At 38.2% G+C, this 12077-nt stretch overlaps 1 protein-coding gene across 8 annotated transcripts in view; it reads right to left on the minus strand.

Moving 5' to 3' along the window:
• Window positions 1-12077, minus strand: part of frs2a (fibroblast growth factor receptor substrate 2a) — an 83363-nt gene that overhangs the window by 7775 nt on the left and 63511 nt on the right. For all 8 annotated transcript variants that reach the window (XM_069904098.1, XM_069904096.1, XM_069904099.1 and 5 more), the window contains one exon: window positions 3558-3744. In XM_069904098.1, the coding sequence (XP_069760199.1) occupies window positions 3558-3744 (187 nt within the window). The remainder of the gene's footprint in view (window positions 1-3557; window positions 3745-12077) is intronic.

Raw genomic sequence — 12077 nt, forward strand, 5'->3', positions numbered from 1 at the left:
TCTCCATATTGGCTCAAATAATTTTACAGTGATTTTTTTGTAATGCTGGTTTTCTGAAGCAGAAATGTCCAACAAACAATTAATAACAAATTAACATGATTTTCATGAAATTGATTGGGGAGAAATATTGGTTAGGGATCTGGCAGAAGTCTTTACTTTCAATAGTGCCACAGAATTTTAATGACCTCCTATATCCCCTAAATGAACAGACCAAATCTCTAGTCTAACATACCCGATATAATAGTATTATTACTGTCTTGGAGTGTCATTTTGAATTGTGTGCATGGATTCCGTATTAGGTTAAGAATGACAACAATCCCAAACTTGTCATTTCATAAAAAATCAAAACACATTTTAATAATGCCTTAAATTAATTGATACTTCTAACTGGTGCTCTTTTGATGTTTACAATTATTTGTAATTACATGGGAGAGTATAATGAAAAAAAAACATAAGCTATTTATAGATTTAATTGTTTTTTTCCAATTGCAATGTCAGTAAGATACACGAACTGGAAAGATTTTTGAAAACAATAACTGTAGATCAGGCAGCATTTGTTTCTCAGAATTCTGTCTAACCTGTGTAAATCCAACATTTCTGCTTTACTCTCACATTTTGTGCTTTTTAAAAAAAATTTCAAGTCCTCTGCTGGTTGAGCTGATTTCAACAACTCTACAAGTAGCCCCAACCTTCCTTCTATTCCTCAAAATTCCTTCCTTCCATGATCTCTGCAGTTAATAAAATTTAACACAGTAAAAGAAGAACATCACCCTCTTGTGCGATTAACTTATATCCATCTCTTATCCAGCCCTGAATGCAAACACTCTTCATCTATTTTCTCCAGTTCCGAAGGATCTCTGACCTGAAACATTACGGTAACCCTTTTTCTCTTTCCAAAGATACTGTCTGATATTCTAAATTTTCTATCATTCCAGTTTTTATTTCAGATAGCCCACAATTTTGTTTACTCTCAGGAAGGTCCAGGTGCTGCTTTGACTGATATCTACGTAGCTCGACAATTTCTATAGAAGATCTAAATAAAATCTGGTATATGTCATTGCCTTTATCCATGACGAGGCCATCATGATAAGCTTGTATCTAGTCACATGAAATTAACCAAGAATTGATAAATTGGAGACAGGAGATATTGGGTGCTTTTCTGCAACCAGTGGTGTTCCACAATGATTGGTGCTAGGACTTCTGTTGTTCGTTAATGACTCAGATGAAAATGTAGATGGTCTGATGAGCAAGTTTGCGAATGAAATGAGAGTTTGTGAATTTATGGATAGTGAGGAAGGTTGTCAAAGGATACATCAGATTATGGATCAGATCAGATCCAGAGAACGGTAGGTGCTTAGAACTCACTACCAAAGGAGGTGGTAGAAGCAGATATGATGGGCATATCTCAGAGGCATTTGGACAGACATCAAGAAGCAGGAAATAGAGGGATATGGACCATTACAGGCAGATATGCAAGGCTGAAAAGCCCATTCCCACACTGTACTCTTCTAGTTTCTATATACCCTGAATCACTGTTCTATTCCAGCAGCTCTAAACGAGAGTCCTATTGAAGTCCCTCTCTACTAAAGGCATTATTTGTCTCGGATCCATATGCACAACTTGAATACTAGTGTCAGCCATGATTTCAGAGGGGATAGGAACAAGACACTGCATTGTGGGTGATTACCCCAATCACATAGACCATCATGGCTCACACAAATATCTGCTTGACGAACAGCAACATCCATTTAAAATCCAGGATTCAGGCAAAATTTGATGACAGGACATACATCATTCTATCAGCCTTTGGAACGTTATTGATTCTTGTGAAGATTCATAATCTGGACACAAAAATTTAAAACGTGTTCTAAATGCTGTAGCCACCAAATAAAGAGGACAGGGAAATTGAAGAGACACTGTTTGTGAGATAAAATAAAGATGGACAGAGGACAGTAAAACCACAGTAACCTGCTATCTGTTTCAGGAAGCCTGATGGTTATGCATCTGGCTCACCGATTGTTGATGGCTGCGCCTCCCCCTCGACGCGCGGGGCTCTTGCGCTCCCCCTCGATACAGGGATGGCCCTGTGGTTACTCTACTCCCTTCAAACACACTTGGTTCTATTTCCAAAGCTCCCTTTAAACCCAAGGAATTCTGATTTCTTCACTCCCATTAAACTGGCTGAATTTAGCGGAATATTTATTATACCTCTGTGTAACGTGCACCAAAAAATGAATTAAGAGTGCATTAATTATAAGAACATCCAGAAAATTCCAGAAATTCTGCCTTGCCTGATTTATGCAAGGAGAAGAAATGTAAAGTACCGCACACGTGAAAATTTTGTGGCATTATTTCATTGACTAGTGTTGAAATACTTCAGATGAAGGGATGTATGACCAGATGTCTAAGCAGACTCTTCAATTGGCATGTCCACTACAGTCTCAACTGACAAAGCCAACAGGATGTTGAAGAGTAAAGTGCAAGACAAAGGAGGTTAGGGTTAGGGTTATGAACAAAATTCAGCATTTGTAATTGCCAAGAGCAAAGGGAGATATTTAATAAAGAGTCACCTCGTGGTGAAACTAAGAAGCTTGTGCTTAATGCCAAAGATTCTCGTGAAAAGACTGGGGAAGCATTTCAACCAATATACACAATGTCATTTAATAGAAGTTTACAGAATTTGGAAAGTTCAGCCCAGAATATCCCCTTAAATCAAGAGAAACAGTCTGATGACAATGTAAATGTAGTACTGGCTTCAGAAAATAATTCACACAAATAATTTCAGGTAATTTTTCAATTGGTAGCTGAAATATAGAAAGTTGAGAACATTTCTGGGTGTATGGACAAGGAATGCCCATGAATATTTTGCACAACTGTAAGGTAAAACATCATGAGATGGGAATGTGTAAGGAGTTACCCTGTACAGGGCTGTAACAAGAAGGGGAGGTGTCCTTGTACTCCTGTTAGGTAAAACATCATGAGATGGGAATGTGCAGGGCTGTAACAAGATGTGAATGCATCCTTGTACTTACAAGATAAGAGAGACATTGATGGATTGAGAGGCAGGAAGCTAGCAGGGAAAGGATAGCAACAGTTTTAGTCATTGGACAAGTAATGATATGATGATGTTCTAAGCACATATCCAAGGGTATAAAAAATCACCATTTTGCTGATAACGGCAGAATGCATTCTCCGACTAACATGGTTAGTCGCAAGTGTTACAATCCGGTAATAAAGAACAAAGAACCCTGATTTCGACTCAGCCTGGTGTTTGTCTCACTCATTCATGAACAAAGCAGACCTAACACAACCCAACCAGCAAATATGCAAAACAGAAGCAAAAGCAAATAAACCTGGAAAGAAAAATACATCTCGTATTTAATCAAAGAGGAATGATATATTTAAGATTTACCATATGGTTTCCATCCCATAAGAACAACTCCATAAAATCCAAATGAAATTCACAAGGGCTTTCTGTCTCTTGCATGCTTTTGAATACAAACGTCATAAAAAGAAAGAAAAATCTTCTGAATTAATTATACAAATGGCAAACATACCTTGTCCAGTTTGACATCTCCGGCCACTTTCGAAAGAGAAGAGGTTCGAATCATAGCCGTATCGACGCAGGCAGAGGTAGGGCCATTTCACAGCATCTCTCTTTCGTGTATGTAAAATCAATTCTGTATCTGTTAGTTCCATTAGACCAAGACCCAGTTCATTACCGTCATCATCCACATTAATCACCTGGGAAGAAAAAAAAATCCACAGGTTTCTTCAAAAAGTGTCAAACCAACAACCATCAGTGTCAATTAAAATGCCTTCCTGATAAAGATCAGGAATTCCACAAAATTATACTAATAGATTTAATCTGAAAATAAAGATGAGTTGTACATTTCCAGTAACTTGAGCAACCAAGTTCTGTTCACAGCAAGATTTATGCCAAAAACCTGGAAAATACATCGGGTAAGTTATAAAATGTTTGTATAATTTGTTTTTAAATTGACTATTTAAAAAAACCCACAAGAGCACAAATTAGCTATTTAGCCCATCGCATCTGCTTAAACCATTTAATATCTCGTTCATTTTCTCATTCAGCCCCTCTGCCTGGCCTTCTCCCCATAACCTTTGATGACCTGGCTAATCAAGAACCTACCAATCTCTTCTTTAAATACACCCAATGACTTAGCCTCCACAACCGCCTATGGCAACAAATTCCAGATTTACCACCCTCTGTGTGAAGAAATTCCTCCACATCTCTGTTCAAATCTGACACCCTTCAATCCTGAAGTTGTGTCCTCTTGTCCTAAATTCTCCCACCATGTGAAACAACCTTTCTACAGTTACTCTGTCGACACCTTTCAACATGTTTCAATGAGATCCCCCTCATTCTCCCAAATTCCAGTGAATACAGACCAAGAGCTACCAAGTGATAAACATTTCACTTCCAGAATCATCCTTGTGAACCCTCTCCAACGTCAGCATATCCTTTCTTAGATGACCCCAAAACAACTCACAATACTTCAAGTGAGGTCTCACCAGTGCCTTATTGAGCCTCAACTTCACATCCCTGTTCTTGCATTCTAATCCTCTTGAAATGAAGGCCAGCATTGCATTTGCCTTCTTCACCACTGACTCCACATGCAAGTTTACCCTCAGGCTATTCTTCACGAGGACTCCTGGGTCCCTTTTTCAAATTTCAATTTTCTCTCCATTCAAAAAAAATTGTCTGCTTGTTTATTTTTTCTCTACCAAAGTGCATGACAGTACACTTTCCTGTTGTATTGGTATTTCATTCGCCACTTCTCTGCCCATACTCCTAACCCAAGTCCTCCTGCAGCCTTCTTGTTTCCTCAATACTACCTGCTCCTCCATCTATCGAATCATCACAAGATACAAGAGCAGAAGTAGGCCATTTGGCCCATCGGGTCTGCTCTGCCACTTAATCATGAGCTAATCCTTTTCACTCAACCCCACTCCCCGGCCTTCTCCCCATAACCCTTGATGCCCTGACTTACCAAATACCTGTCAATTTCTGTCTTAAATCCCAATGACCTCACTTCCACAGACTCACAGCCCTCTGGCTAAAGAAAATTGCCCGCATTTGTTTTAAAATGACACCCTTTTATCTTGAAATTGTGGTTTGTTGTCCTAGACTTACCCACTATGGGAAACAACTTTATCACGTCCACTCTGTCCAGACCATTTAGTATTTGAAATGTCTCTATGAGGTCCCCCCTCAACCTTCTGTACTTCAATGTGTATAGTCCAAGAGCTCACTAATGATGCTCATGTGCTAATCCTTTCATTCCTGGTATCATTCCTGTAAATCTTCTCTGAACCCTCTCCAATGCTAGCACATCCTTTCTCAAATAAGACACCCAAAACTGTAGTCAGTACTCTGTAAACAGTACTCTCACCAGCACTCTATAGTCTCATTATTATATCCCTGTTCTTGTATACTAGTCCTCTAAAAATGAAGGCCAACATTGCATTTGCTTTCTTCATTACTGACTCAACTTAAACTTTAGGATATCCTGCCCAAGGGCTCCCAAGTCCGTTTGCACCTCCAAATTTTCAATTTTCTAAATAATAGTCTGCCCAGCTATTTCTTGTACCAAAGTGTGTGACTGTGCACTTCCCATCAGTGTATTTTATCTGCCATCTTTTTGCTCGTTCTCCTAGTCTATCCTACTCTCTCTACAGCCTTTGTGTCCTCAGCATCACCAGCTCTACCACCTAGTTTAGTGTCATCTGCAAATTTAGCCATAAAGCTATCTATTCCATTATCTAAATCATTTATATACAATGTAAAAAAAAAAGCGGCCTCAACACCATAACTAACAGGTAACTAACCCAAATAGGATCCCCTAACTCCCATTTCTGTTTCCTGACTATTAACCAATGGTCTACCCATGCTAGTATCCTTCCTGTAATTCCATGAGCTCTCATCTTGTTAACCAGCCTCACACATGGAACCCTGGTTCCGGCCCCCCTAACCCTCCTCCACAGGTGTTAGACAACTAGAGGATTGGGAATATACTATCCAAATATACTTGTCAATGGAACGATAGTTATTGTAAAAATTCTGAGGAATCAATCCATAATTAAAGATAAAAGAAACTGCAGATGCTGGAATCTGGAACAAAAATGAACAATGGACAAAAGCAGTGGGTCAAACAACATCCATGGAGGCCCCAGGTGCAAGTTAACTTTTCATATCAAGACTGCATCAGAACTGAGAAGAGGAAAGATGGCCAGTATATGATGACAATGGAATGAATGTAGAGAGGAGGGACAGAGGCTGGTAGGTGTCAGGTGGAACCAGATGGGTAGGGAACGATGGGCAGGTGTAACCGGGTAGCTGAGTGACTTGGGATGTGATATGATATGTTAAATTATTGAAAAATAGTCATGGTCATTTAGTCAGGTAGAGTTTAATCCTTATAAATGCAAGGTCATACACTTTGGGAGTTTGGGATTTAAGACATAGACAATGAATGGTTTGACCTTTGAGAATACTGAAAAACAGAGGGATCTCAGTGCACAAGTCCAAGGGTCCCCGAAGGTGGAAAAACAAGTAGATACAAAGGTGATGAAAGCATACAGGATACTTGTCTGCATTAGACAGGGCAGAAAATCCAAGAGCAATGAGGTTATAGTTATAAAGCATTGGTTAGGCCACAGGAATTTATTGTGCACTTCTGGTTGCTATACCATAAGGAGAAAGTTACTGCATTAGAAAGGGTATAGAGGAAATTTACCTGGAAATTGCATTTTCCTTGTAGGAGGCTGAGGAAAGGCCTGAACCAAATTATGAGGGACAAAGATTGGGATGACAGAAATAAAAGATTTCCAATCCTCAAAGTCACAAGTTTAGAGGGGACCCGAGGTGAACCCTTTTCATCCATTGGATAGTTGTAAATACTTCCTGAGTAGGTGTAGAAGCAGGTATTCTCACAACATTCAAGTAGGTTGACAAATCTCAAATTACCAACACATACAGAAGTGTTCAAACCAAATGCTGGAAAATGGAATTAGTGTAGGTTGGTATACGACAGGCCCTATGACCTATTCCTGCGCTCGATGGCTCTTGAGTATTTTTGCTTTAACCAATTGAAAACAAAAAAGAAAATGCTGAAAGCCAACTTCGAAAAAAAAGGCAACGTTCATGCCAGCAATAAATGCCAAATATACAGAAAATTTACATTTTAATTCCTTTTGCTTTAAGAATGTTGGAGGAGACTCCCAAATTGTGTACAAGAATTTCTGAACAATTTCACTTCTTTGCAAAACATGCTGATCAGTTGCATGATAGCAGTGATCCTACAGTTCTTGGTAAATGTAAATTAGTTTATTATGAATGTGCACGTACTTTCAATTTAGCTGTTCTTTCTTGAGACTGGATGCTGCCTTAACCAGTTTTTATAATGTAAAAATACCCAATTCTGCAAAACGTTAATAAAAACAACAAAACAGCCTCCAAAAGCGAAAAGCAAAGAAATTCAACATATACCTGTAAAACAGAAATCCAAATGTAAAACAAACTTTTGTTTAAAAGCAGTGTTATCGATTTGTGACACGCTTAACGCAGAATAGTGTTTGAAGATGAATATTTGATCAAAATGTGCACAATTTGCAAATATTTTTGCAAAATGCATGTTTGTTCTTTGAATACACTGCCTGTTTGAAGTGCTTTAATATTTCTGCCAAACAACTCGTTATAAATGATTCTTGAAAAAGAACTTTTGTTTTGCTGATGAGGGATTTTGTCTAAGTAAATATATCAATGCTAATACTTTCAAAGATATACATTCATGATTGTTTGATTTCAAAATTTTCCATTTTAAAGCTGTACAATCTCCTAAATTCTTTTCAGAAACATTTGATACATCTTCTATTCCATTGCTTCTTCAAAGTATTTGCTATTTCTCCAAGTAACATTATCCATATATATTCACAAACTCACTTAAGCCCATTATTTGCAACCAGTTAGTATGGTATCCAATTTTGCTTTTTTCCTTTTATCTCTTTTCCCTCGTGATTAATTTTGCACCAGCCTTTGTAAGGACATTTGTAAGGCTGCTTTACGGTTAACGGTATGTGAAAAATAAATTCAACAGTTCTACCACTGAGATCAAGCAGATATGAAACAGTATATGTGTGATCATTCATGGGTCCGCAGGACATACAGATGTTAAAGCATGCAAGCTCTTTTTTTTTTAGAAATTGCACTGAACATTTAGGTATAATTGTAAGAATGAAGAATACTGCAAATCAGAAAATGACGCTCATGTGCTAATTCTTTCATTCCAAGTATCGTCCCTGTAAATCTATTTTAATTAAACAACTTGAAGACTCTTGAGAATGGACTGAGAGGTGAGGACTTGCACAGTTTTAAGGTGCTAGAAAAGTTCAAGAAGTCCTGAATGGGTGGATTTTGAAGTAGAAAATAAAGAAGCATTAATTTGCCAAATTAGTGAGAGTTCGAGAAAAAGCAAGGTTTTGTTAATGCAAGAAACAGGAACAGAATTAGTTCATACAATCCCTGCGGCAGGTTTTCTAGCCATCCTTGTATCTCAGCTCTAATATTCTTCAATTCCTTTAGTATCCAAAAGACTCAATTTTGAATTATACCACTTCAAGCTTCTAGGGTAGAATATTTACAATGGCTCACGAGGCTTTGGCAAACAGAGGCTGAGGACAAGAAAGTAAGGTCTTTGATTTTAAGGTGGAAAAGGTTAATGAAGAGAGCTAAGATGCTGGGCTTCATTAATAGGGGGACTGAGTTCAGGAGTAGAGAGGTCATGTTGCAACTCTACAAAACTCTGGTGAGACCACACTTAAGAGCATTGTGTTCAGTTCTGGTCACCTCATTATAGGAAGGATGTAGAAGCTATGGAGAGGGTGCAGAGGAGATTGACCAGGATGTTGCCTGATTTGGAAACAAGTCTTATGAGGCAAGGTGAACATAGCTGGAATTTTTCTCTTTGGGGGCATAGAAGGATGAGAGAAAACTTCATAGAAGATCATGAGAGGTGGACAGCCAGGACCTGTTTCCCAGGACAGGATCAGCAAAGACCAGAGGACATATATACAAAGTTAAGGGAGGGAGGTTTAGGGGAGACATCAAGGGTAAGTTCTTCCCCCCCACGATGTTGTTGTTGGTGCCTAGAATGCCTTGCCAGGGATAGTGGTGGAGGCTGAAACATTGGGGGCATTTAAGAGACTCTTAGACAGAGACCTGGATGAAACAAGATAGAAGGTTATAGGGTAGGGAGGGTTTAGTACTTTTTTTTTTCATTTTTAGGAAGGGCACAACAGAGGGCCAAAGGGACTTGCTGTGCTACATTGTTCCATGTTCTAAATGGAGATTTGTTTGCACATCTTAATCCTAAATAGCTAATCTCCTATCCCGTGGCATTGACCTATATTCTAGATTCCCCTGTTGGAGGATATCCCCATTCAGTATTTAAAGTATTAAAAACTATAAATAGAAGGGATTACTCATCCGTAATACAGCTTTTCCATCTATCCTATCTATAAGTGAACCAAAAGAGGCTCCTCTACATACAATTAGCAGCAGGATGCCAAATTAAGTAACTAAATAAATTTCATGTCAAATTACCAGATAATTAAATCCAATGCCATCAGCAAATAATGGCAGTGCACAATTAGTTCAGTATTTTGAAGACTAATTTTTCATTAAAAAAAACCATAATTTAATACTTTAATTTATTACTAATTCCAATGTTATCAAATTTTCAGTACATATTAATATATTCCTGAAATAAATGTTCAGATAATGTACTTTGGACTCGGTTGCAATAGCCAGTTTCATGAAAAATCAAAAAGGATCTTTTCTTTGATTTAATCAACTGTATAATATGTCTTTCAAACTCATATTTAAAAAAAACCAAATAATGAGAGTTGGATTTCTCTTTCAGGTGTCCTTCACAATTCCATGTCCCATACAAACAAAATCCACATTCTTAGTAAGAGGCAAACTTTAACCTATGGGGAACAAAATATACCAGTCAACCTTCTGTGATTTAAAAAAAAATCTCCCACAAAAATGGTTCAATGCTAGAACTATTTGAATTTATCCAGTACTTACAAATGTTGTACTCACTCAATTGACCGCAGTATATAACCAATGTTTACTTAACATTTATTAACTATTAAAGAGGAAACATCTACATTTTTGCTGGCAATACTAGAACATCCATGCCCACATTTAGTTGTTAGAAGATCTGTTAAGATGTAACAGGAAACAAGTATGTATTACACAAGAAATACATATTGTATAAAGAAGGGAGGGAGGTTTAGGGGAGACATCAAGGGTACATAGGATTCATAACAGTTGAACTGCTCTCCTCCTAACCCACCACATAAATGCTCTAAAAGATTGATGTACATTTCACTGTTGGATGTGCTAAGATGGCAATTGTTTCTGAAAGCAATCTGAGCCTCAGTTACTTGGCTATACAACAGCACTTAGATCTGCTTTACCTTTGTTGCAGACTTGTGAATGCAGCTCAGATCATCATACTAACCAGTTTTCCCAAACAATGACTCCTTCTTTTCATCCCTCTGACTCAGAAAAATAGTTGAGGAAAAGGAGGACCCACCTCAGTCTGGTTGTCTTCTTTTGTCAGGCAGATGCGTTAATTTGAAATCACGTACCGCCAGATTCAAAAACAGCTTTTCGACCACTGTTAACAGTCTCCAGTAAACAAAAATCTCTTATTCTCATGAAACTAACTCAATCCGGACTTGTTTTAACTGCAGTTTTCTCTGTGACACCCTGCAATGCTATATTCTGCACTACATGTGGCCTTGACGGCACACAAAAAAAAATTTTCACTGTATCTCTGTACATGCAAAAATCAACGCAAAATATGGGTTATGGTACAGCTTCCACTTGCGGTGAAGGTAATAGCTTCAAAATGAAAAATGGTTTGATTTTCTTCCTCACATAACATTGGCTTAGTTCAGGGGTGGCCAAACTTGCTTATTGCAAGAGCCACATACGATAAACAAGGGCCACATATGGCAAACTTCAGATGTTGGAGAGCCACAAGACATGAAAAAAATATTACTGTATATTTTGGCATACAAGTCGACCTTCAGATAAGTCAAGTCCCCATTCTCAGCCTTATTTTCACGGTTTTATCATGTACCCGGCATACAAGTTGATCCCCAAAATTTGCAATGACTGAGTTGTTGGGCGTTGGCTGAGGGTGGTTGTCATCATGGAGGTTCCAGTAAAACGACGCAAGTATGAAGTGAGTTTTAAGTTAAAAATGGCCAAGAAATCCAACAACTTTGCTGCAAGAAGAAAATTTGAGAAGATGGCAAGAGATTGGAGAAAGAAAGAAGATATTTTAAGAAAAATACCAAAGAGGCCGTGTTCAATGAGAAGAGAACTTCTTTGTTGGCCAGAGTTGGAAAAACACGTCGCAGAAAAGGTACATGAACAGAGGCAAGATCGCTATAGTCACACAAAATAAAATTAGAGCATTCGCACTGCAGTGGGCAAAGTCGCACCCAGAACGCAGTAAAGAGTTTGGAAGCTACAGTCGGCTGGTGCAACTGTTGCATGAACAGAAAAAATCTGATATTACGAGAAAAAGATAAATTGCTCAGAAACAACCAAAAGATCTGGATCACAAAGTTGTAAGTTTTCACCAGTTTATTATACGTAACCAGCAGAAACACCAGTTTGCACTGACAAAATAGGAAATGGACGAAACCCCCATGAATTTCGACATGATAGACAATAGAACAGTGAAGTGTAAAGGTGAGAAAACTGTGCAAACCAGAAGTACCAGCCATGAAAGGACCAATTAACCATGGTATTATTGTGCATGGCCGACAGGATGGTAATCTTTAAGTGCAAACTTAAACCTAAAATAAAATTCCCAGTAGGTATTTTTGTACATTTTCATGAAAAAGGATGGATAGATGAAAATGGCGTAAAACTATGGATAGACAATGTGTGGAACAGGCAGCCAGGCAGTTTACGCAAGGAACGGAGTTTGCTGATCTGAGATATATTTCGTAGCTAAAAGTAGATA

This window comes from Narcine bancroftii, chromosome 11, assembly GCF_036971445.1.
Source record: "Narcine bancroftii isolate sNarBan1 chromosome 11, sNarBan1.hap1, whole genome shotgun sequence".
NCBI classification, from domain to species: domain Eukaryota; kingdom Metazoa; phylum Chordata; class Chondrichthyes; order Torpediniformes; family Narcinidae; genus Narcine; species Narcine bancroftii.